The sequence below is a fragment of the Triticum dicoccoides genome, chromosome 5A (genome assembly GCF_002162155.2).
Source record: "Triticum dicoccoides isolate Atlit2015 ecotype Zavitan chromosome 5A, WEW_v2.0, whole genome shotgun sequence".
Taxonomy (NCBI): Eukaryota; Viridiplantae; Streptophyta; class Magnoliopsida; order Poales; family Poaceae; genus Triticum; species Triticum dicoccoides.
The window spans coordinates 418,863,253-418,889,416 of NC_041388.1; the positions used below are offsets into that span (position 1 = coordinate 418,863,253).

The 26,164-nt window shown below is 47.3% G+C and overlaps 2 protein-coding genes across 2 annotated transcripts; both read right to left on the bottom strand.

Moving 5' to 3' along the window:
* Positions 1-574: 574 nt before the first annotated feature.
* On the bottom strand, positions 575-3,675 carry LOC119299651 (heavy metal-associated isoprenylated plant protein 41-like). Its single transcript, XM_037576818.1, has 3 exons — positions 3,492-3,675; positions 2,094-2,292; positions 575-1,174 (listed from the first exon to the last, which is right to left on the bottom strand). Exons 1-3 carry the CDS (start codon positions 3,673-3,675, stop codon positions 772-774), a joined length of 786 nt encoding a protein of 261 aa, XP_037432715.1. The 3' UTR covers positions 575-771.
* A 14,599-nt stretch (positions 3,676-18,274) lies between these two features.
* On the bottom strand, positions 18,275-22,210 carry LOC119299652 (heavy metal-associated isoprenylated plant protein 41-like). The gene is made up of 5 exons (XM_037576819.1): positions 22,033-22,210; positions 21,576-21,780; positions 19,126-19,425; positions 18,913-19,034; positions 18,275-18,733 (listed from the first exon to the last, which is right to left on the bottom strand). Exons 1-5 carry the CDS (start codon positions 22,208-22,210, stop codon positions 18,618-18,620), a joined length of 921 nt encoding a protein of 306 aa, XP_037432716.1. The 3' UTR covers positions 18,275-18,617.
* Between the last annotated feature and the right edge of the window lie 3,954 nt (positions 22,211-26,164).

Here is a 26,164-nt window from a genome sequence, read left to right on the forward strand (position 1 = left end):
CCGAAGAGAGCGAGGCCAGAGCTAAGTCCCAGAGTGTCTTGGATCTGCACTGCACGTACTCCCTCCCAGCTACGTGGAAGGGAGAGGAAGGGCTAGCGCTAGCTTCCTAGCTGCATGCGTCGCCTTGGGTTCTGCTCAGCTGGCACGCGCGGTCCCTCTGGGTGGATCTTCCATTAAGCCATCAGTAAACTCTCTGTTCGTGGGAATCTGAAACACCAAGCGATGCATCATGCATGTGTGAACCGTTTCGAATGCTGTTGTAGCACGTACTAGCACGAAGTGGATGCATCGTGTGAATTTTGAACGAGCGTTTATGGCGATCCATTAGATTCATGTAGGGCCTGAACGCTGGGTTCAGTCAAATATTGGTAGTATAACTCGCTCTCAAAACCACATCACCAACTCATCAGAACATATACTCCTATGCGGGATTTTATGTAGGGGTTTTCTGCTATTTCTTGACTGAATCTGCAGCAATTGATACAAGGGGAAACAAACCCCAAAATAAACATACAGGCCACGCAAACCATTGCAAGAGAAGCGCCTGCATTTTCATCACATAATGTCGGTCATACTTTCAGCAGTGCCTCTAGTTAATTACAGTAATGGATGGTGCTTCATATCAGCACGGGCCATGCCATGTCCATGGAAGTCCGAAGGTACTCCATGACATGAAAAGTCGTCCCACATCAAGTTCACCAAAAGCATCCCAGGTTTCAGAACCAGTTTGTTAACACAACCTTAGTACGAGGACCGGTTCACTACATTTCATCAGTATGCAAGGTGCCCCCCATTCCCAGCTCCGAGTGCGGCGAGACCGCTCGCATAGTCAAAGTACGGCGAGACATATGTATCTTGGCAAATGTAGGAGCAACATGCACGTTCTTCTTGAGCATCATTATGTTTCGCGATGAACTTGTATGTGCTGCAGTCACCAAGAGGGAATGGTTTGTTGGGCTTTGCACCGCTTCCTCTCTTCGGGTTATAGCCAGGGTAGTCTTGTTTCTGGAAACTAACTATGTCAATCATAGCCAGAGAAGATTCTGAGGCGAGTTGCTCAATATCCCACCGGTCGTAAGGATGTCCTGTCTTGTTGCTAATGTGGATTTCACCATACGGCTGAAGCAGCTCTCGCGCGTTGCCAAAGAACCCCCTCACCAGCTCCCTGTGCGATCTATAGATCGGAATAAAAGGTTAAGAAGATGATACAAAAGGTGGCTTGCTGAAGCATTATCTTATCAAAAGGGTTCTAGGGTTAACTAAACAGGGAACCACCAGATCCAAAACAAGGTTCCCCAGAAATATGAAGGAAAAAAAAAACATGTATGTAGGCCATGCTATAACATGCACCTATAGAAACCATCCAAAATATCAATTACAGTATGGGCACATCATATTCACTTATCTCTTCTCATCTTTTTCGCACAAAACAGAAACGTTCATACTTGTGCATGTTATTTTATAGATTCACATACATGTTACGGCATATTTTTACATCCCAGAATTTGTTCACATTTTCGAAAATAGGTTGCCACAACCGTTATGGGTTAAAAAAAGCAGTGGGTCACGAAAAGAAATTATTGTTCTTGTGGTCGATCATATCAGCCTTACTACATAGGTGTTGACAAATTCTATGCGTGCAACTTATAAGAACGATCTCATGTTGTAAATTGTAACTCAAATGTCTTTCAATTGTGGAGTAAATGAAAAGAATGAACTAGCAAAAACTACCATAAAGAGGCATATACTGAGCATACATAAGTACATAACTACGGTGCATTTCAAATAACGACGCTGTCAACATGGGAGAACTCATACTAATAAATTTTAGCAGCAAGCAAAAATAACTTGAGGTGAAAAGCAAAACTGGAAAAGATAACAGCTTCCTTTGCACTCTAAGCAAAAATACCCAAGAGAATAACTCCTAGCTCCTAACAGAGATGTGACCCTAGGACTACTGAACCAACTCTAACTCACAAACAAAGATTATGAGGCAACCAGTTTACAAGAAAAATGACTGTAACTTACAAAATCCAGGAACAATCAATTATTAGCTGTGATAACTAAAGATAACCATCAAAGAGTGCTCATACCTGATGACGTGCATCTCACACTCTCTTCCACTGAATCCAGCATGAGAAAAATTAAAGACAATCCGATCAAATAGTCTCATCTTCAGATCAGTATGTCCCTTCATTGTATTTGCATCGATACCATGCAAAACCGTGGCATGCATTCTCTTCAACCGCATTAAATTTGATTGTGCTTTGATATACTTGCGAGACAGAGCCTCTGCAGAAAATTGGCAACAAGAACAGAAACAAAACAGATAAATATAACAAAGAATGTAAAAATGACCACAAAATCACACTACAAATTATCCCTCTGAGCATATAAGGTAAGTAGGGGCAGTTTAATGCATAGCATATCAAGGCCTCAAGGAGGAATTAGGAATGAAGTAAATAACAATTATTAAAAGATAAAAAGTTGCTAAGGAGCCAAAGAAAAAGTGGTGGTTACATGGAAATAAAAGAGGATGTTCTTTTAACGCCAGCCTGACACAGAGTTTTGCTGAATGTGTGTTCTCACGGGTTAATTCCTAATTCACGTTTCCAAGTTCCAAAGGCTTGTTAGGTCCTAAATGGCCCTTTCACCACGAACTTGCTAAATCACTTTTGACATAATGTAGTTGCTGAAACCATAAATTTTGTTCATATTGGGCTGCAGGGTGAGAAACCATATGAAAACAATGCTCATATGCACACACGAAAATTATCCAAATTACAGTGTCCAGAATATCTGATTATACAATGGCAATGAAGAGATAAATAGAAGTATAAATCATGTATCTTAATGTGCCCGCCACGACAAACAATTTCTGACAGTAACCAACAACAGTCAACAGATCACTCAAATAGGACTCCCAATTAGTTTCGATTATATCATGAAAATCGTTAACAAATTCAATAATGCGCTGATGAAAGTAAGAAAATGGCAGCGAATAACAAGATAGATTTTTCCATCATAAAATCTCTTCCACCTCATTGTATAGCATACTCTGTGCTAGCTGTTAAACGACCAGTCAGCAATTTCACAGTGAACTTTACCACAGCAGTATAAAGTAAATCAAATCCTTCTTAATGAAGAGAGGATGCAAAATTCTCCTACATTCCTAAAATTAACATGTGGCAGGTCATGTATTCACTCTCCCCCGCTTCCCCCCTACCCCTCCACCTCCATGGTTCCATTTATCACCGCAATTAGCCAACTTTTTATGGTGATTTCGATCTCCACGGAGTAAAGCACATGAACTCCCTCTATAACCCACACAAAATGGCAAATAGAAGTAGGCCTCAAAGCAACACATTGTGCTCCTGTATGCACCCTACGCCTCCAGGATTCCATTTCTTGAAACCCTAGGTCTAACTAGTACTGTTATTAAATGAAAGCAGCATTAGTCCTGCTGAAAGAGAGAGCGTAAAGGATCGAACCATAGGAGTCCAGCGACGTCGCGACGATGTTCCGGCCCGTCCCGAACGCGGCGGCGAGAGCCAGCGAGAAGGAGAAATCCCCGTCTCCGACGATCAGAATGCTTTGCCCCGATGAGTAGTGGCTCAGCCACCTCACGCCCCTCCCCCTCCCCGTCCCCCTCTTCCTCTTCCGCAGCCTTGCCATTCCCCTACACGGCGGTCGCCTAGGCCCGCTCCACCGCCGGCGCTTGGCGCCCCTTAACCCGTCGACGGCGGCCGACGCCGGAACCCCTTGAACCGGCGCCTTGCCCCTTCAATCGGACGCGATCACCGCCGCGGCATTCCCCTTTCTCCGGCTCTCTCCCTCCGCCGGCGAGACCGGGACGAGCACGCTGAGACCGTGCGTGCGTGCGTGGGTGTCTGACAGTGACGCTGCGGGACTGTGGACTCGAGTCTTGTCTTCCTGAAGAAGGCTCCGTCGGGAAAAATAAAATGCGGTCCTCCGCAGTGGGGCCTGCTTGGCAGGGCTGGAATTTTTTTTCTTTGGATTTGGATGCTTGGGGTTTTCGTTTTGGGCGTGGGAATCCGAATGTGAAGTGTCCGGTCCGGTCCACGCACAACGCCCGGTCATCCCCATATCACACATCACAATTACATTCCCATTTGACAATCTCCATTTTCATACAAAGCCATGAACATTTAAGATCTACACTACTTGTCATCGGATATGTCGATGACGCGTTCATGCCGGAGCCGGCAGCCTAGAGACAAAACTCCGGCGCGTCCTCCTTGTCGGCAAACAGCTCCTCGCGCTCCATGTTCGCTTCACGAAGGAAGCGGCGATTGGCCTCCACCACCTCCGACTCAGAGTGGATGGAGTCGAAGATGGCGCCACCTCCTCCGCTTGCGCGAGCTCGAACTCAGTGAGTGTGTCCTCCATCCTGAATTCCATTGTCGGTGTGGTGCCTCCTCCTCCTCATTTGACGGTGGCTCCTATTAATCATCCTGCTCCGGCGCCACCATCTCCATCCCCACTGCCTCCTGCTCCACCCCCACCTTCTCCTGCTCCGACGCCTCAACCTTCATGTGTTCTCGCAGCTCCTCCTTTAGACTATCCAGAGGCAAGCCAGCCGCAATGCTTGTGGCGTGACGCGCGGGCCTCCTCCCAGACACACATCACATCTCCGCCTGGAGGTGGATCTCCCTGGTGGTACTTCTATAACTAGGTGTATTATACAAAAGGGCCCAGTTTGTCATCTTGGCATCTTGCACTATGGCCCCTGGCGTGTCAGGGATTGGCCTTGCGTCTGCATGGGTAGTGCATGTCATGTTGTGTGTGGTTGTGGCCTTGTGTGTGACGATCGACAAAGTTGTGAGCGCATAGCATGGACTATACACACCACAACAAAATTGTGGAAGGGGGTTGCCCTCACAAGAAAAACATTTTCAAGAAAATTTCAAGACAAGTGGGCTATAAATTAATTCATGTTTCAAACATTTCTATTGTTCAAAATGATCCCTAACAAAAGAAAACAATGCTCGCAAAACCACATGCTAAAGATAAATGAAAACATAAATTGAAAATAAGATAGGGACATGCAACTAGTGGTTTGCAAGTTGCAAAGTTCCCGCTTCACGGTTTAAGTCGAATGACATGAAAAGTTCCCTATGACGACTACTTCATCTTGAAGGCCATTAGAAAAATTGGATTCTCTGGTTACCAAAAGTGCATGTATGCATTGAGGATGCTTGCTTATGACACAACCGCTGATTCGTGGGATGAGTACCTCTGGATGTCTGAAAGCAAATGCGCAATTGCCATCATGAGGTTTGCTATTGTAGCAGTCAAGGTGTTTGGATGATAGTACTTGATGGAACCAACTATCGTGGACACAGCGATGTCCGAAGCAAGAGGGTGGACAGGTATGCACGAATCCCTTAATTGCATGCACTGGAGATGGAGGAACTGCCCATAAGCTTTACATGGGCAATATCAGGGCCGTGTTAAAAAGAACATCATCATTTTTTAAAGCAAGTGCATCACATGGCCTTTGGATTTTGCATGCTTTCTTTGACATATTTATGTCTCACAATGACATCAACGTGTTGGAGCGGTCTCCATTATTTGTTAGGTTGATTGAAGGACAAGCTCTTCCGTGCAACTATATTATCAATGATCATGACTACAATATGGACTACTATCTGGTTGATGGTATCTATTCTTCTGTGGGCGACCTTCATCAAGACAATCTATGAGCCAGTTGGTTAGAAAGGAGTCCACTCTGGTCAAAAACAAGAAGGAGCTAGAAAGGATGTGAAGAGGGCATTTGAAGTGTTCAAAGTTTGTTTTGCAGTTGTTTGAGAACCTGTAAAAATATGGGATCTATTCCGTGCAACTATATTATCAATGGTCATAACTACAATATGAACTACTATCTGGTTGATGGTATCTATTCTTCTGTGGGCGACCTTCATCAAGACAATCTATGAGCTAGTTGGTTAGAAAGGAGTCCACTCTGGTCAAAAACAAGAAGGAGCTGGAAAGGATGTGAAGAGGGCATTTGAAGTGTTCAAAGTTTGTTTTGCAGTTGTTTGAGAACCTGTAAAAATATAGGATCTATTCTGTGCAACTATATTATCAATGGTCATAACTACAATATAGACTAGTATCTGGTTGATGGTATCTATTCTTCTGTGGGCGACTGTCGGTGTCAAAACCGGCGGATCTCGGGTAGGGGGTCCCGAACTGTGCGTCTAGGCCGGATGGTAACAGGAGGCAGGGGACACGATGTTTTACCTAGGTTCGGGCCCTCTCGATGGAGGTAAAACCCTACGTCCTGCTTGATTAATATTGATGATATGGGTAGTACAAGAGTAGATCTACCACGAGATCAGAGAGGCTAAACCCTAGAAGCTAGCCTATGGTATGATTGTTGTTCGTCCTACGGACTAAAACTCTCCGGTTTATATAGACACCGGAGAGGGCTAGGGTTACACAGAGTCGGTTACAATGGTAGGAGATCTACATATCTGTATCGCCAAGCTTGGCTTCCACGCCAAGGAAAGTCCCTTCCGGACACGGGATGAAGTCTTCAATCTTGTATCTTCATAGTCCAGGAGTCCGGCCGAAGGTATAGTCCGGCCATCCGGACACCCCCTAATCCAGGACTCCCTCAGTAGCCCTTGAACCAGGCTTCAATGACGACGAGTCCGGCGCGCGGATTGTCTTCGGCATTGCAAGGCGGGTTCCTCCTCCAAGTACTTCATAGAAGATTTTGAACACAAAGGTAGTGTCCGGCTCTGCAAAATAAGTTTCCACATATTGCCATAGAGAGAATAATATTTACACAAATCTAATCTGCTGACGTATTCTGTAGCATGACATCACACCACGGCCAAGTCTTTATTCGAATCGTTTTACTGTCCCACCTCAGTGCGTTTAGCGAGGCAGCTTCCTTGGCATGTCTTGTTAAAGCAGAGATCGTGTCCCCTTATTCTGGGATTCTCATCAATACGGGTGTGGGTAACCCAACCGCGCCATTGACTATGGCGCTTGGGAGATAAGCGAGTTTTACCAGGCTAGTGGGGGCGCATAGTCGCGTCCGCCCATATAAGGGGATAAGGATCCACCTTTTCATCCACGCCTTCTTCCTCCTTTGCCTATCCATTTCCGCGCACTCGAGCTCCAGCACCCAACCCCGCACACCCCACCTCAACCTTCTCCAGCCATGTCCGGAGCGGGAGGCAAGTGGATGGTCTCCTCCGTCATGGAAGGACACATCAAAAGACTGAGGAAGGTCGGATACTTGTCTAACGACATTGCGCACCAGCTTCCCGAAGAGGGGCAGCTTATACCCACCCCTAGGCCCCATGAGAGGGTGGTGTTCCCCCCCCCCCCATTTCCTCCGCGGACTGGGCTTCCCTCTCCACCCATTTGTCCGGGGGCTCATGTTCTACTATGGCCTAGATTTCCACGATCTGGCCCCGAACTTTGTCCTCAACATCTCGGCGTTTATCGTCGTGTGCGAGGCTTTCTTCCGCATCCGCCCCCATTTCAGCCTATGGCTCAAGACTTTCAATGTCAAGCCGAAGGTGGTGCGTGGCACCCAAGCGGAGTGCGGAGGCGCCATGGTGGGCAAGATGCCCAACGTCCTATGGTTCGAGGGCTCCTTCGTGGAATCCCTAAAGGGGTGGCAGTCGGGGTGGTTTTACATCACCGAGCCGCGCGACCCTGACTGGGTCGCAGCCCCCGAGTTCCGATCCGTACCCCCTACGCGGCTCGCCTCCTAGAAAGAGACGGGTCTGTCGTGGGGTAAAAAAGGAGAGCTGACCGGACTCCAAACATGCGTCCAAACCCTGGTGGACAGGAAGGTCAAACTTGTCAACGTAGTCCAGGTTATGCTCATCCGTCGGATCCTCCCGTGTCAACAACGGGCTTTCAACCTGTGGGAGTTCAACCCGGCGCGGCACCGAACTCTGAGCAGACTCTTCGACATGACGTACGAAGATGCCTGGAAGGTGCTTTTCAAGGGCGCCGACGCCCCCGCATCTGCTACTGAGGATCGCAGATTCAGCACGCAGCGTCCGGCTCGTGCGGTAAGCTGTTTTCACCTTTTACAGGGTATTAGTTTTTCATAGTTTGACTCCATGCGGGATCTAAGCTCCCTTACCTTTGACAGGATTGGCAGGAGACGTCCGGACAGATCAACTGTCCGGCTCCTTTGCCTGAAGGCCCAGCGGACGCTCGCTTGGCGAAGCTGCTGGTTCCAGCACCCTACGTGGTGCCGGAGAAGAAGGCCAAGAAGAAGGCCATGGGGACTTGAAAGAGTGCCCGGCGCCAGGAGGTGTCGAATTCATCATCCGACGACTCCAAGGCGCACTCCTCCCATGAAGACGAGGAGGAGGAAGAAGAGACCTCCCCCCCTCCCCCCCGCGGGGGGAGGGAAGAAAAGGAAGGCCGCCCCAACCGGGGAGGCCGAAGGGACCAAGAGGGGGAAGACCCCTCCTCCGGACTACTCCACCAACGCCGGCGACGGCGAAGAGGAGTGGCTGCACAGGGCCAAGCCCCTGGCGAAATCGTAAGTATCCGGATACCAAAGTGATTCATAATATTCCCCCATTGCACAGCTTTTCCTTATGTCGAACATGATTGTGCAGTCCGCCCAAGGCCGGGCTCGGCGAGTCATCGAGCGGCTCCCTGGACTCGTCGGATGTGAATTCGCTTCCGACGGCTTCCTCCCCCCACCCTACGGACGGAGCTGAGGTGGCGTCCCAACAGGTTCCAAGCCAGGAGGAGGTGGTCCTGGAGGCGCCGCAAGGCAACCTCCCGGACTCTAGGCGTAAAGAGGATAGAACCCCCAAGGGCTCCAAGTCCGGCCTTGAGCCGGACACCACGCCGGAACCTTCAATGGTTCCGGACTCCGGTAGGCAGCCTCCTTCCAAGAGGAGCAAGCCTACCGAGCCGGTGACCTCCGTCCAACCGGAGGCACCGGACAATTTGCTGGAGACGCTTAACGGCACCTCCATCGACGAGGAGCACCGCACTATTATGAGTGTGGTGATCCAGAAGGTTCAGTCCGCCAAGAGCGGACTAACTGAAGCCTGTGCCAGCCTTCTAATAGGCTTTGAGGTAAGTAAAGAATATGTAAATATATTACCGCATAGACAGTAGCCCCTGATGCTCTGTTCGATGTTCGGAAAGAAAAGCCGAATAGAGGATCTAATAACATTCGCAGGAGTCTAACATAATCAAGTCAATATGCGTATGCAGGCTTCGCTGCTGGCCTCCGCCGCACTGACTATGGAGGTAGATACGCTGAAGCAGAACCTCGAGCGGTCCGAGCAAGAGCTCGGCCTAGCCAAGCAGCAGCTCGAGGAGAAGGAAGGTAAGAAATACCTTATTGAAATATGTGAAAGGTGCATTGCAAAAAGTGACAGGATTAACGCGGCTATTGTAGGGGCCACAACTGAGGTGGCGACCCTTAAGCAAGCGCTGTCCGAGGCCGAAAAGAGGGCGGCCACAGAGCACACCGAGCGGGAGAAGCATGAGACGCAGGTTGGTGAGGTGCGGCAAGAGCTCCAGACTCTCATGAAAAAACATGAGAGTTTGGAGCTTGACTCGAAGACGCGAGAGTCTGAGCTTGCGGCGGCCATTGAAGATGCCAAGTCTGCCAAGGCCGAAGCCCAGAAGGCCCTCCAGGAGGTTGAGGCAATAAAAAAGATAGCGGCGGGTAAGGCATTCTTTATGCAAAGCAAGCACGTAAAAGTGAATTACTTGTCACTTACCCGAATCCGGAGCTCTCCAGGAGCATTCGCAGACTTGCCCCGTAGCGTGTCGGATGCCGCCGTCTTCTACCGAGCCGAGGAGGGAAGCTCAACGGAGAAGGTGTTCTGGTCTTAGTATGCTGAGGCCGAACACCCGGTGCCCTTAAGCGACCAGCTGAAACAGTTGGTCGAGCTCCATAAGGTGGCCGAACAGGCCATGAAGGGCCTCATAGTCCGGCTGTGGTCTGGAGAGGCCATGCCTGGGAGCTACTTCGGGCTGGTGAGGCGGTTGGTGGAGGCCTATCCAAGGCTCGAAGTCATCAAGCGCTCCGTATGCATCGAGGGTGCCCGTAGGCGCTTGCCCGTGCGAAGGTGCACTGGGCAAGCTAGATGCTGAGAAGTTTGTGAAGGACAGGCCACCGCCGGGCAAGGAGCATCGCAAGCCCGAGATGTATTATGAGGGCGTTCTGAAGGGTGCCCGCCTTGTGGCGGATGAATGTTCCATGGATGTAATTTTTCAGTAAACTCGCTCGTTTTGTCCTGTGCGCTGAAAATTTGTTCATGTGCGCTAAGCAATGCTTTTTGAATTTAAAATATTACCTTCTGTGCAGCCGTTTATCAAATTTGAGAGATGGCGAGTCGTCGGCTTCTGCCCCCATGGCACAAGTGCTGGGGTGTTCAAGATAAACATGAGCGCTCTTTTTCTCATTCTTGGGTCCTTCGAGGGAGGCGCTCAACACAACGAACAAGGCAATCGGACTATAATGCTTTAACACTCTCACTTAGCCATAGAATTCTATAATTTTAAATTTCGGCGAAGCCCCTAGTGTTCGGAAGACCGAGTTCGGGGTGCTATCCACGCCTAGGCCGGACAAAGCCGACTCCTCGCTCTAAGCGGCATAAGTCTTTAGGGACTCGAAAACCTCTCGAACAGCGACCAGCTCTCGCCTCATCATGACGGTCAGTTTTAGCTTTCTCTACTGAGGTTCTTAGCCCAGCTCAACTCGGGCACAATCGCAGTAGTTCTCCTAGTGCTACCTTAGCCGATATAACGGAACGTAAGGTACCAAAACATAGGAGCCGGGCAAACCCAACTATTGACCCAAGACATGATTCGGAGCCGATGCATATAATGCTATAAGTTCGGGGTGCCGCACTTGTGAAAGTGTTCGGACTTCTCACACTGTATTATGGGGTACTTAAGCCCCTGACGTATTGGCCGTATCAAAGTGTACGGGTGCAACATGTCATTAATGAACATATATTCGTAAAAGATGGTAATGCAATAATAGACGGAAGATATGCATTGTTTATTTAAAAAAGCTGCGATCAAAGCAGAACGATACAAATAGTGCAATAAGCAAAAGATGGGACTATCAAATATGTCCTTTCCAGGGGCGAGCTGCGGAATGTTATGCGAAACAGGTATACTGCTCGTTATAGAGACCACCTTAGAGTTCCGTAGTGCGGCGTAGCTTTCTGCTTCCCTGGTTGTATCGTTCATGCGGCAATTGTACTGCCGGACAAGCCTTTCGAAGAATGGAGTCCTGAAAATAAGAGAAAATTAAGAAATCGGCAGCCCCTAGTGCGGTTTAAGCCGCGTTTCGGGCGTGCCGTGATGGTGCCCCTCCCCCTGTGCCCATGGTATTTCCAGAGCGTAGTTATGTACGCGCAGCACTGGTTTTGCAAGTTCGCGAGGGCTGGGGTTGGGGCCGCATTGCTACGCTTGCTCTGAACGTGCCGGGCGGTCTTGGTGTAGGTTACTCCGGGCTCGCTTGACGGTGTCCAGACGTTTAATGGCCGGACTAGAGAATTGCCTTGAGAGGCTGCTTTGTACTTCCGCTGCGATAGCCGCCGTATGCTCCTGCGTTCGGAGAGAGCGTTCGGTGTTTCCATTGACCGTGATGACGCCTCGAGGGCCTGGCATCTTGAGCTTGAGGTATGCGTAGTGCGGCACCGCATTGAACTTGGCAAATGTGGTTCGCCCGAGCAGTGCGTGATAGCCACTGCGGAACGAGACTATGTCGAAGATTAACTTCTCGCTTCGGAAATTATCCGGAGATCCGAAGACCACTTCAAGTGTAACTGAGCCTGTACAGTTGGCTTCTACACCTGGTATGACGCCTTTAAAGGTCGTTCTGATGGGTTTAATCCTCGAGGGATCGATGCCCATTTTCCGCACTGTATCCTGATGAAGCAGGTTCAGACTGCTGCCGCCGTCCATAAGGACTCTAGTGAGGTGAAATCCGTCAATAATTGGGTCTAGAACCAATGCGGCGTATTCACCATGACGGATGCTAGTGGGGTGGTCCCTTCGATCAAAAGTGATCGGGCAGGAAGACCATGGGTTGAACTTTGGGGCGACTGGCTCCATCGCGTATACGTCCCTTAGCACACGCTTCCGCTCTCTCTTGGGGACGTGGGTTGCGTATATCATGTTCACCGTCCGCACTTGTGGGGGAAAACCTTTCTGTCCACTGTTGTTCGGCGGCCGGGGCTCCTCCTCGTCATCGCTATGCAGCCCCTTGTCTCTGCTTTCGGCATTTAACTTGCCTGCCTGCTTGAACACCCAACAATCTCTGTTGGTGTGATTGGCTGGTTTTTCGGGGGTGCCATGTATCTGGCATGAGTGGTCGAGTATTCGGTCTAAACTGGATGGGTTCGGAGTATTTCTTTTGAATGGCTTTTTCCGCTGACCGGTTTTAGAGCCTTTGAATCCGGCATTAACTGTCGTATCCTCAGAATTGTCGCCGTTAATGCGGCGCTTTTGCTTGTTGCGACGCGACCTGCCACTGTTGTCCTTGGTATCCGAATTACCAGGGCTCTTGGTCATGTTATTGCTGCGAGCTAGCCAGTTGTCTTCTCCTGCGCAAAAGCGGGTCATAAGTGAATTGAGGGCTGTCATGGATTTCGGCTTTTCCTGTCCTAGGTGCCGTGCAAGCCACTCGTCGCGAATGTTATGCTTGAAGGCTGCTAGGGCCTCTGCGTCCGGACAGTCGACGATTTGATTTTTCTTGGTTAGGAACCGTGTCCAGAATTGTCTGGCCGATTCCTCTAGCTGCTGAATTATGTGGCTTAGGTCATCGGTGTCTGGTGGTCGCACATAAGTGCCCTGAAAATTGTCGAGGAATGCGGCTTCCAGGTCCTCCTAACAACCAATTGATTCTGCTGGCAAGCTGTTAAGCCAATGCTAAGCTGGTCCTTTAAGCTTGAGTGGGAGGTATTTGATGGCGTGTAGGTCATCACCGCGGGCCATGTGGATATGAAGGAGATAGTCCTCGATCCATACCGCAGGATCTGTTGTGCCATCGTATGATTCGATGTTCACGGGTTTGAAACCCTCGGGGATTTGATGATCCATTACTTCATCTGTGAAGCATAGTGGGTGTGCGTCGCCTCTGTATTGGGCTATATCACGACGCAGCTCAAACGAGCTTTGTCTACTATGTTCGGCCCGGCCGGATTTACTGTATCCGGCATGACGAGTACCGTCTCGTGCCGTGGGGCGCCCACGTGATCCGTAGATCGATCTTGTTTGCCTTGCCTTGTCCTCCAATATGTCTTGCAGGTCTGACGTATTTTCCCATGCCTTGGTATTTTTTGAGCGGCATCGGGGTGCGGCTTGAGTGGAGGGCCGAGAGGCCTCTCTGTTGCGGCCACAGGGTGGCCGGTCGGCCGCATCATGCGCTGGTGATGTAGGTTTAGGTGCTTCCTCCTCTAATTGGGGTAGCAACCTGCGCTTTGGGTAGCTCTTGGAGGGGCATTCGAGTTCATACTCTTCGGCCGCAAGGACTTCAGTCCATCTGTTGGCTAGCAAATCTTGATCAGCTCTAAGCCGTTGCTGTTTTTTCTTGAGGCTGCTCGCCGTGGCCATAAGCCTGCGTTTGAAACGTTCTTGTTCGAGGGGATCCTCTGGCACGACAAATTCGTCATCGTCGAGGCTTGCCTCGTCTTCAGAGGGAGGCATATAATTATCATCCTCGACCTCTCTGTCTGCCACTCTCTCATGAGGGTTGGCTTCTCTATCCTCCTGTGCTGAATCTTGCTGGAGGTGGTTGTCTTCGACACTGTCCGGGGTGTTATTATCTCCCGTGTCGGAATCACCGTTTTTGTTTTGGCGGGATTTAGAGCGGCGCCGCTGATGCCGGCGCTTAGGCTGCTTCTTGGAGGGGTCATCCTCCGCTGTTCCATCACTATTGCCTTCTTTTGGGATGTCCACCATGTATATATTATACGACGAGGTGACTTTCCAGTGCCTTATAGGCGCTGGTTCTTGATCGTCTCCTGCATCGGCGTCCATACCGTCGATGTCTTCGGAGTCGAAGTCGAGCATGTCGGTTAAATCATCGACAGTGGCTACGAAATGGGTGGTGGGTGGGCTTTGAATTTCTTCATCATCCGCATCCCAACCTTGCTGACCATAGTCCGGCCAGGGCTCTCCTGACAAAGAGAGAGACTTTAGTGAATTCAGAATATCGCCGAAGGGCGAGTGCTGAAAGATGTCCGTGACGGTGAACTCCATGATCGGCGCCCAATCGGGTTCGATCGGTCGGGGCGCGGAGGGCTCGGAGTCTGGAGAGGATTCCGGCTTCTTGGAGTCACGGGCTTCGCAGAGAATAGGGCTGGTGTTCGGCTCGATCGCCGTAGAGATTGCAGCCCCCGAGGCGGTGTCTAACCACCCATCCTCGATTGGTGTGAACGGCTCCGAGCTAGGGTTCAGAGCGGACACATGTGCGGCCTCCAGGGCACTGTTCGGCGGCAGAGCTAAATCATGCCCATCGTGACAGTGCGGCGCGCTCGGCTGTGGCTCGAATTCGTCGAAGATCAAGTCTCCACGGATGTCGGTCGTGTAGTTCAAACTTCCAAATCTGACCTGATGGCCAGGGGCGTAGCTTTCGATCTGCTCCAGATGACCAAGCGAATTGGCCCGCAGTGCAAAGCCGCCGAATACGAAGATCTGTCCGGGGAGAAAAGTCTCAACCTGGATTGCATCGCTGTTGATGATCGGAGAAGCCATCGGGCCTAAAAGTGACGACACAGAGGAACTCTCAATGAAAGCACCAATGTCGGTGTCAAAACCGGCGGATCTCGGGTAGGGGGGTCCCGAACTGTACTTCTAGGCTGGATGGTAATAGGAGGCAGGGGACACGATGTTTTACCCAGGTCCGGGCCCTCTCGATGGAGGTAAAACCCTACGTCCTGCTTGATTAATATTGATGATATGGGTAGTACAAGAGTAGATCTACCACGAGATCAGAGAGGCTAAACCCTATAAGCTAGCCTATGGTATGATTGTTGTTCGTCCTACGGACTAAAACTCTCCGGTTTATATAGACACCGGAGAGGGCTAGGGTTACACAGAGTTGGTTACAATGGTAGGAGATCTACATATCTGTATCGCCAAGCTTGCCTTCCACGCCAAGGAAAGTCCCTTCCGGACACGGGACGAAGTCTTCAATCTTGTATCTTCACAGTCCAGGAGTCTGGCCGAAGGTATAGTCCGGCCATCCGGACACCCCCTAATCCAGGACTCCCTCAGCGACCTTCATCAAGACAATCTATGAGCCAGTTGGTTAGAAAGGAGTCCACTCTGGTCAAAAACAAGAAGGAGCTAGAAAGGATGTGAAGAGGGCATTTGAAGTGTTCAAAGTTTGTTTTGTAGTTGTTTGAGAACCTGTACAAATATGGGATCTATTCCGTGCAACTATATCATCAATGGTCATAACTACAGTATGGACTACTATCTGGTTGATGGTATCTATTCTTCTGTGGGCGACCTTCATCAAGACAATCTATGAGCCAGTCGGTTAGAAAGGAGTCCACTCTGGTCAAAAACAAGAAGGAGCTAGAAAGGATGTGAAGAGGGCATTTGAACTGTTCAAAGTTTGATTTGCAGTTGTTTGAGAACCTGTAAAAATATGGGATTCAGAGACGATGACAACTTGTATCATTATACACAACATGATTGTAGACGATGAGGGTCAAGAAGCTGCCGGAGGTATGTAATTTGAGTACATAGCTGATCTTATCCAACTTTCAGCTCAAAATCTAGTCACGTTTGAGAATTTTGTCCAACTGCATCAATCGATCCAGCATCAAGCAACTCATGAACAGCTTAAGAATGGCCAAATGAGCATCTATTGGCGGTTAAAGGGACAATTAGAACATAAGTTGAATTTAAGCCACAACTGCAGTGGAAAACCACTCCATCACAAATATAAGATGTTTAAACCTTTTTCTGAACCGGATGTATATATACACGTTTTAGTCTGTTTGTCCACTTATTTTTCTTTGTATGTAATCTATGTTGAAATATCCAAAACATATCTTATATTTGTGCATAAGAGGGAGTAGAACATGCTCTAACAAAATTCTAGCCACAGCGTGAACCAATCTGTAGTTGGATGGTGATTCAAATCTTAGACTTGACATTGATGCTTGCATTTTTCTGGATTTAGTTCAGGCCTTCCGGCGATGTGCTTTAGTGTAAGAAAATATTTCCGTCGACTACGAAGGCGTCTGTGGCGACTTCGTCGATATGTGTCGTGTGCCATTCTCTTGAAGGTGCTAGGATGTGCGAGCGTGTTCATAGGATAAGCATATGTATATATGTATGAGCATATGTGTGTATGTATGAGCGTGTAAAATCTCATAGTCGTTCCAAAGAAAATGCTTACTATCTCTACCTATGTCGACCGTAGGTTAGGGTCAAGTAAAACTGTGACACACGAGTTCGAGCCTTCGAGGTCAAGTAAAAAACTCCGTACTCCATAGCATAGGCTCTGGATACGAGTAGATATACACAGTGATCCGTGATGGAATATCACGTCATGAGCGATAAAGATTACATAAAATAACGGGTCAAGGACGCACACGAGCCGAGGCGAGAGACCTGCCCAACCACTCAAGCATGGGCGCAGTCTAGCAGAGGCATGCCCATTCGTTAACGCAACGTCTCTCGTGTCACATCAAGCAGCTAGAGACCTAGAGTCTCCTCTGTTTCCTTCTGCCCCATGGCTTGTGCTGAAAAAAGCCGGCAACTACGCGAGATGGACGGATGCATATGATGACGCAAACCTGAAACCGGCAGCAACAAGCAGTTGACCCAGGCGCGCGGGCGTCCGATCGCTAGCAAACAAGAGGGGAACGGAGCAAGCATGCTTTGGAAGGCCTAGTGAAGATGCAGGACGGCGGCAACACCAACGTACGGACCCAAGGGGCACAATTTTTGTCCATTGATCGGCCAAGCGGTGTTTGGCCGGTGGACGCATCCCAAACTTATGGACAGAAAACAAAAAAACCAAACAAATATCTAAAATATATAAACTTAACAACACTTCAAACATGCCTAAAGTCCACTTATATTAATAATAATAATAAATTAAATTAAAAACATAAAAAAAATTGTGGCGGCCAGCGGATCGGGCGCATGTAGGCGTCCTCGTCTTAGTTGGTAAGGTTGACCTACTCTGACGTCTGCACCCAGGGAAAAGCTTGCTCGTAGGTAGTCAGAGCCGCCGTTTGGTGGGCCGCATCAGGCTACTGCACACATGCTGCCTACTCCATGAGCTCGCGTTGCTCCTCCTCGTTGCGCTCCACCTACATCAGTCGCTTCGCCTCTGCGGCTCTGCCCACTCCCTAACCAGCACACATGCCTCCCACTCCCTAACCAGCACACATGCCTCCCACTCCAGGACATGCCGACGTTCCTCCTCCTCCGTCGCCCCCACCCAAACAGGCGGGCACGAGACGTAGACGGGCACGATGGCCGTCCATTGGTAGGTGTGTTGCATGCCGGGCGCAAGTGGTGGCGGCGGCACAAAGGCCTCCACGCTGGGCGCAGATGCGAGCGGTCCGAAGATATCGTCATCATTCGATTTGGGAGATCTAGATCTAGGTTTTGCTCCGGAACCGCTAAAGTGAGGTGATGACGAATGCAACGATGAAGACGTCATCATCACTCGATCCACGAGACCTAGATCTAAGGTTTGCCCTAGGACGGCCAGAGCGAGGTGACGACAATTGCAACGCCGAAGCCTTTGACAGAAAACAACGCCTATGATCTCGTCGTCGTTCACCATGACCAAAATCAGCATGGTTTTGACCCGCAGTCACGCCATTGGATCTGTGTGAAGCCGCGCCATGGAGGCGCACACAACCGCGCCTAAGACGCCATAATCGTTCACCATGACCGAAATCAGCACGGTTTTCATTGGCCAAAATCGCCACTCCAAACCAGCAGCTGGCTGGATCCGTGCGAAGCCGCACCATGGAGGCTCATGCAGCTGCCGGAACACCGGCAGGGAACCATGGACCATCGACACCACATCAAAATTATAGATGTGGGTTGCCCATCACAAAACAAACATTTTCAAGAAAATCTCAAGACAAGTGAGCCATTGTTCAAAATGATCCCTGACAAAAGAAAAGAATCCTTGCAAACCACATGCAAAAGGATAAATGAAAACATAAACTGAAAATAAGATATAGAGACGCAACTAGTGCTCGCGAAGTGCCCGATTCACAATTTAAGCCCATTATCAATTGACATGAAAAGTATAACCACCGAGCTGCTAAAAATAGAGAATTTGACTGTTCGTGAGTCTACGACTAGATTTAGAGGAAACAACGTTGGTTGCAATCAATGTTTGCCTGTTGCCAACAAAAATGACATCGTATGGAGATTTGGTAAAATGCCACGTTTTACTTTGCCTTTGATAAAACGCCACGCATTATGTCAATGATATGTGGGGTCGCCATATGTCAATGGCACCATGCGTGCTATTTTATCAAAGCGCAAACTAAATCCTGGCACCATCAAACTTTCCCACAGAAGAATCTTCCAGCGGCAGTTCAAACTTCAAGCCAGAGTATCTTCACTCTTCAGCAGGGATGTGTACCAAACTTCCGTATCAGCATTCTCTGATGCGAAAATTGGTCCTGTTGCATGATACCTGCCATGTTGCTATTCTGCTTGGGAGCGTATTCTAGTGCATATCCTGGAACATTAAGGGAAAAGGAAACATGAGTCAGTAAGAAGTAACATTTGTGCACTGGAGACCACATGATCAACATGGTGTTGTAAGTTGGTTCAGTTAAGACGAAAATACAAGGGAAATCAACGGCGATGGAATGAAAATCAGGGTACAATCCATGGTGAACTATTACATAATATTACCTGGCTGAGCAGCAGCATATTGTGGGAGGAATCCTGAGCCTGGCGGCATGCCATACATGTTAAACGGAACATAAGGGTGACACCCCTGCCACACTGGAGCAAGTGGAAGTGAATGGGAAGGCCTACAACCAGCAGAAACAAACCGAGATGTTAGGATATACTCTACCATTCTCAATGGATGTCAGTGGCGTTGAGCCAAATATATGCACTGACCTTTCAATCATGTTCAGATACCCCTTTCTGAACATGAACGTGCTGCATTCCCCAAGCATGAAAGGTTGGTCGCAATCCTTGCCATCTCCTCTTTTGTTGTTGTAGCCAGGATAGTCTGCTGCACGGAAGGGGGCTTCTTTGACCTCTTTGACCTGATAAAGACCAGAATCCGCGGCAAGTCTTCGAAGGTCCCACTTGTCGTAAGGGGGTTTTGTCTTGTGGCTGACATGAACTTCACCGTAAGGACGAAGGAGGTGGCCCGCGCTTTCGAAGAAGGCCTTCACTACCTTTTGGTGCTCCCTGGAGGTCGGAGCTATTGGTCAGTAAGATTGAAGTGGCGAAGTGATTGTGAGTAATACAAAAAAAAAGGGCAGCCCCAGTGCATGTAGCTCCCGCTTGCGCAGGGTCTGGGGGAGGGTCCGACCACTTTGGGTCTATTGTACGCAGCCTTTCCCTACATTTCTGCAAGAGGCTGTTTCCAGGAATTGTGAGTAATACAAAATGTTCACAAAACCAGAAATGAAAAAAAAGGCTTCTTATGGTAAAATGCTACCAGTCAACATACTACGAGTCTACGACACATATATCTTGAGACCTTCTACCGTTGTAGTAACAATTGCACACAGTAAATGGAAATGCCTTTAGCATGATCCATCACTTTGAACATGTTATTATTCTAGGGGAAAACTTCATTTTGACTCCTAAACTACAGCCAGCCTTGACTTGAATTCAGAACTATGAAACTTTGTAAGGCAGTCCAGCCCCAGTCCGATTTTGTATAGTGCTTTTGAATTTCCAACTTTTCAAACAATATGAAAATTAAACCCACAGTGTAGGAAATGCTATGGAATGATAAGTTGATAACATGAAAAAACATCATCAAAAACATGGCTATCATTGTCCTGTGAAAAAATGTCAAGGGAACTTATCTCCTGTATTTTTATTTGAAACAGGTAATCATATATTTTGATAATTTTTGTGGGTTCTCATTTTATAGCATCAGTTCTGAGTAGTTTTGCACCTCCGAAGTTTCAGGAAAAATCAGAAATAAATCCATCAACTTAGGGAGTGCTACAAAATGAGGACTGTAAAATGTTCATCCACAAATATGATCATTTGAGTATTTTATACAAAAAAGACAAGAGGAATCTATTTATTTCTTGTCAATTTTGCATATACCAAAAGTTAGCATTTTTCTTCAATGAATTTTTTGGTTTCCATTTCATATCTCGTGGAAACCCGATATTAACAGAAAAAGTAACGCAGAAGCGTCTGCACCATGTCTCTCATGTGCTGATATGTTTCCTGGCTGCTCGGTGCTAATCACTTGCATGTAGAACTGACATCCAATTCAATCAATTGCATGCAAAAGATATTTTGAAAAAACTGCTTGCAAAAATCCAATCACTAGGTGTACATATGAGAAAAGATGAAAATTGCCGAGGCTACAGGGGAAGAAACAAAACTCATGACAACCAATTGAGTGAACTAAATATGTTTTGTAGACTAAGCTGTCCGTCAGATTCGCAATCCGTTTTCAATGTTGGCTTTGTGTTGACTAGGGCTTCAAAATTAGAACCGATATGAGTATGTTTTGGCAAGAGAAACAGTCTAAAAGTTGTCATCCCATGATTCATGAAGTTGCCACTATATTGGTAGGCAAATTTTTGTACTAATACAGTGACAACTTCATAAAAATCTGGTTGACAACTTTTAGCGTGTTTTTTTATTGTCGAAACATATACTGTGGAATCTAGTATCAAAACTCTCCAAGACTAAGACGACCGTGAAGACGGATAGTAAATCGGGTTCACTGTTGGGGAGTTAAACATTTTAAAATTTGAAGTTTCAAAAGAATCTAGATGACATCAATTTCCCCCTATCCGCATGCATGCAATTGCAAGGGGTATAAGGGTTGCACTATAGGGCTAGAATTCTTACATTCACTCACTATTGCAACCCTTAAGTTACACAGTTAAGATAGTTTAGGGTTTAATATAAACAATTGTATTGTTCAGGGTTCATGCATGTTGAACCACTGACCATAGTTTAGGGTCTAGGATGAATCCTATTTCTCATTTGAGTGGAGACATCTCGGCATTAAATGAAGCAAAAAATAAAGTTGGCAAATGTTTAGTAGAAATTGCTTTTAATTTCAAGGCAGTCGTAAAATGATGTAAGGATACAATACACACAACTGTACAAACTGACTTCTACAACGTGTTGAACAAAAAGGACAAAATAAATGTTGTTTTTCAGTGTGCCAGTACATGTAAAAAAATACAGCATTTTCATGTATTGTTTCACTAACATGTACTGTAGATTTTTGGAATTTTATAGTAAAAGGTACTTTGATCAATCATAGGTGTAGGTACGCCTAAGCAGCAAAGACATTGCAATTGCTACATATCAACAGAGTATGCAAAACCAAAGTAAGCCAATGCACATACTTGATTAAACGCTCGTCGTCTTCTTTCAACCTGAATCCGAATCCAGCATGGGGGAAGTTAAAAAGGATCCTGTCGAACCTTTTCAGCTTGAGATCAGGATGAAGCCTCATGGTATGTGCATCCACTCCATGCAGAATTACTGCCCCCAGCTTTTCGAGCTCTGCCAAATTCGATTTTGCTTCAGGGTACTTGTCCGTCAGAGAATCTGTCCAAACCAGTTTTGCAGAAGAATTGTAGGCAGAGAAATAAACCCAGCCATCAAAATATTTCAGAAATTAGGCCGTTGCGTTGAGGATGCAGAGTATTGCCACGTTATTCGGAATCGAGCTAAGCTAATCAGAGTTTCGCAATGCGACTTCCCCATGCCCTGACCCTAACGAGCGCGCCCGACCGCACAATGCTTCTATGACTGACCCGCGGTAGGAAGAAAGATGAAAACCAGAGGTACGGAACTAACCGTAGTCTTCGAGGGAAGTGACGACGAGGTTGGCGCCGGAGCCGAACCCGGCGGCGATAGCCCGGGAGAAGGAGAGGTCCCCTTCGCCGACGAGCAGGATGGTCTGAATCGACGAGTAGTGCCCCACCCGCTTAACCGCGGCATTTTGCGCGCCACTCTCCGGCGAAGCCCCCGCCATGCGCGCCTCCTCGTATCCTCTTCGGCGGCGGCGGCGGCAAGGGAGGAGTAGCAGGGAGCAGCGCTGCTGCGGTGCAGCGGCGGAAGCGATTCTCGTATCGAGCCTTTGCGGAAGACTCAGAGGTTCCTTTCTGTGTACGCCGCGAGGGGCTTGTGTCGGGCCCGTGTGTCAGTAGCTTTTCAGGTTTCCTCAGCACAGTTTTTTTCGTTTTATTCTCGTTGGTTCGCGGGATCGGATGGGATGATAACCACTGCTTGATTTTTCAACGACCCGAATTGACAACCACTCCGTGTCAGATAAGGCTGGTCATAGTAGGGAATAACTTATAGTAGTGTCATGCATATGACATTAGTCTAAGAGGGTGCTTGGATATGTTTTAGTCTCATGATTAAAAGTAGTGAGACTAAAACTTGTTAGCCTCACCCATGTTTAGATCCAAATATTAAAGAGACTAAAATCAAGTTAATGAGCATTTATTATCCTCCAAACCCTCCAATCCAGAACTTACATGTGTTAAAGGAGAGGGGTTAAATGAGAAGAGAAAGGACTAATCCATATTTTAGTAGGGGTACCCCTGACTAAAAATTTTTAGTCTCAAGACTAGTTTTAGCCCCTCTTTAGTCAGGGGTGCTTGGAACTTTAGCCTCGTAAAGAGATTATTATTAATCAGACTAAAATAAGTCCCTTGAATCCAAGCACCCTTTAAGTTACTATCTTCATAGTACAAAGTAACATAGTAGTAGTGTCATAGATTGTTTCATCTATTAGCTCATAGACTCATTTTGTCTCGGGAAATGTTTTGTTACAGTAACATATTATGTTACCACAAGCACCTCTTCAGAGGCTGGGGGTCGTCCTCCTTTTCTAAAAAAAAACCTCTTTCCTTATTAAATACTTGCCACATAAGCAAAATTGTCTTGAGATGTGTTAAGTTACTATCTAAGTTACCCCCACTATGACTAGCCTAACGTGCACACCAGAGTAGGACCAAACTGCAATGCACACAAGCATTTTATTATGTTACTAGCAAAAGGGCCTGTGCGTTGCAACGGGTATAAAATAAATTTAAGAATTCATGTGGTAACTGAGAGTTTACCTAACGGCAGTATGAATTTGTAGGTTCCAACATGTCTGCTTCTGCTTTATCTTCCCTTTGGTCTGAAACTGGGAAGCCATTTAGATACATTAAAACTGTGCAACTTTCCAGCCCTCTCAGGCCATCAGCGTCCGTGGTCGTCCGATCTTCAATTTCAAGCATTTTCGGCCGTCAGATTTGATGTGAATCGCACCTAATCAGCCTTCATTCGCTATTAACGAGTGCGAACCGTCTGGGCCGCTGCTCCGGTCGCTTTTTTGGTTGTCTCGGGTTAAATTGGGCCTCATGGGCCTGTAGCAACCTCCCCTAAGCCATCGATCGTTTCATTTCGCTAGGTCGCACGTCTCCCCCACCCCCTCGCGTGGCGGCTCTTCCCCGATCTAACCTCTGTCGCGCTCATCCCCATTCTTGTACGCCGGTGGGATCCTGCTTCCCATCGCGCAAGGGCCTCGGTACGGCAGCCTCCCACAACCTGGCTTAGATTTCGGACGGCACCACAACTTCGGTTGGGGGCCTCAAGCATCGGTGGCGACGCCAGAGGGCGGTGACGATGGCAGCGAATCATCGCTTGTCGGTTGGACTCCACTTGCCGGTGATTGAGGAAATAGATCACCATGCCACTCTTCAGCGGCTACTACTTGCAGGTCCGTTACCACTCCGTGCTCTTCCATTCCTCTGCCCGCGTTATTGATGCTATTCTTTCACCTCCCAAAATGATGCAGGTGATCTAGGTTGACTGACTCGAGCTCCTGTGTGCTTCCAAGCTGGGATTAGCAGTTCCAGTATAATTTTTGCCTTTGGATTGTAACTAAACTCCTTTTGGACGAGCATCCTTTTCCATTGACTAATAATAGCCAGATTTGTTTGATCTGTTTGCATTTTTCGGTATACTTTACATATAGAGGTTCTCGGTGTACGTATAGGACCAATAATAGTTGTAGAAATTCTGTAGCCGTCTGGTATTGCAAGATAATGGATTCAGGAGAGCCAATTATAACTGGGATAATGAAAATAGGCAGAAGGCATTGCTAATATTGACATGAAGAAACACATTATTCTGATATGTCCATGATACTTTAGTGCTCACTTTATTTTACCGATGTTCCAATTTTAGTAGTATGTAGTAATATCATATAACTCTAGACCAAATTTGAGTTTACCACACCCATGCTCTGAAAGTTCAGGTTATAACTCTAGACCAAATTTGAGTTTACCACACCCATGCTCTGAAAGTTCAGGTTGCCATGACATGACCTGTGCTTTGCAGGATAAATCAGAGAACATCTTTGATGGTCCTTTGATAGAATATAAGGAGAACAACATAATACGTAAGGCATGTACTACATGGATCTTGATCCGGAATTCAGCAAAACAACTCTATTGAGTACCTGCAATAAAATAGTAAATTGTTGTTCATGATCCTACAGTTTCTGAAGTCAAAAGTAGCAGTGTTTACATCTAATTGTATCCTGCAAAGCTAATAAAGTCCTTCATAATCTCGTGTGGGTTTGGTCTCTATTAGTCACTATGTATTCGCTGAGATTCTTTCATTTTTTTGAATATGTGCATCTGCTTTTGTCCGTGCCATGTTCGGCGGCGCTGGATCATCTATGTTGAGGATGGCTTCACCGACTTGTGCACCGTCCAAGGTCTGTTTCCCTTTCCTAGGGTTTAACAAAATAGCATGAGTTATTGGTCAAGAGGAGGCCCACATGCAGCAAGGTATGTCAATGCAAAATCAATGCAGGGTTTGTTCAGGACATTACAGTTCGAAGGACATGCAAATGTTTGATTCTCCCTGTGCAGTGTCAATCAACTGTTGATTGCAGGAGCAAGGTGTACGAAAAATTTGTTGGAACCAAGATACTCATCTTGAGTGTAGTGTTTTATTGCATGAACATAACAATTTACTGTTTTATTGCAGGTACTCAATAGAGTTCTTTTGCTGCATTCAGAATCAAGATCTATGTAGTACATGCCTTACATATTGTATGTTGTTGTTATACTCTATCAAAGGAGCATCTAAGCTGTTCTCTGATTTATGAATTTTCTCTACAGGGGTAATGGCTACTTCCCCTTTCTTCCTTTGCCATCTTCCCAGCAGCCATGGTTCTCATACCACTGCTCATTGCGAGGTTCCCAGTCTGCCTTCCCTCCCCACTCTCACAGGAACGCTGACTGGCAGCGCACATGCCTTTTCCCGACAGTGCCATGGCACCTCTCTACAGGTGAGCGACACTGTCATTTCCTTCCGAGTGTGACATATTTTCTTTTTAAGTTATTACATGCTGAGTTACAGGTTGGTTTAGTCTATTGTATCATGCCTCTAATTCTGCTCCATGCTCAAGTCAACATGACACTTCTTCCCCCCAATTTTTTCTTGATTTATTCTATGTTAGTTCGGTTTGTCATATCAGGCCGAATGAGCTGTCCACATTTCTGTGTACAAAGGGTTAGTATACATCTACATAATCAGATGCTGAAGGAAATGTAGGATAATATATCTAATCATATTATATGCTTTACTTACAATGGTATCTGCCCAGTGTAGCCATTTACTCATGAACTGTAACGTTTCTTTTTACAGAAAATAGACAAGATGGGGACAACAAGTTTTCTTTCTCCCAATTCTGGCACCCCCATCACTTCCTTAATTTTTCATTACAATTTTAATATCAATATTTTTCCTTAAGAAAGTTTGCTAACCATGGCTTCATTGCTAATCAGTTTATGGTTCACTTATGTCGGGGAAGATGATCCACCAACACCTATGGGAACAGGGCCCCTTTCGGTTTGGAGGGGGGCGGAGGCCGCACAAAGAGCGGATCGAGGCAGTACACGCGAGCAGTTTTACCCAG

Bases quoted from the DNA above. Each gene is read 5' to 3' on its own strand.
- LOC119299652 (XM_037576819.1), bottom strand. From the start codon at position 22,210: ATGGCGGGGGCTTCGCCGGAGAGTGGCGCGCAAAATGCCGCGGTTAAG. The intron at 21,781-22,032 runs GTTAGTTCCGTA...TGGTTTGGACAG, and splicing joins CACTTCCCTCGAAGACTACG to ATTCTCTGACGGACAAGTAC. The intron at 19,426-21,575 runs GTATGTGCATTG...TCCGACCTCCAG, and splicing joins GACGACGAGCGTTTAATCAA to GGAGCACCAAAAGGTAGTGA.
- LOC119299651 (XM_037576818.1), bottom strand. From the start codon at position 3,675: ATGGCAAGGCTGCGGAAGAGGAAGAGGGGGACGGGGAGGGGGAGGGGC. The intron at 2,293-3,491 runs GTTCGATCCTTT...AATTTTCTGCAG, and splicing joins GACGTCGCTGGACTCCTATG to AGGCTCTGTCTCGCAAGTAT. The intron at 1,175-2,093 runs GTATGAGCACTC...TCCGATCTATAG, and splicing joins TGTGAGATGCACGTCATCAG to ATCGCACAGGGAGCTGGTGA.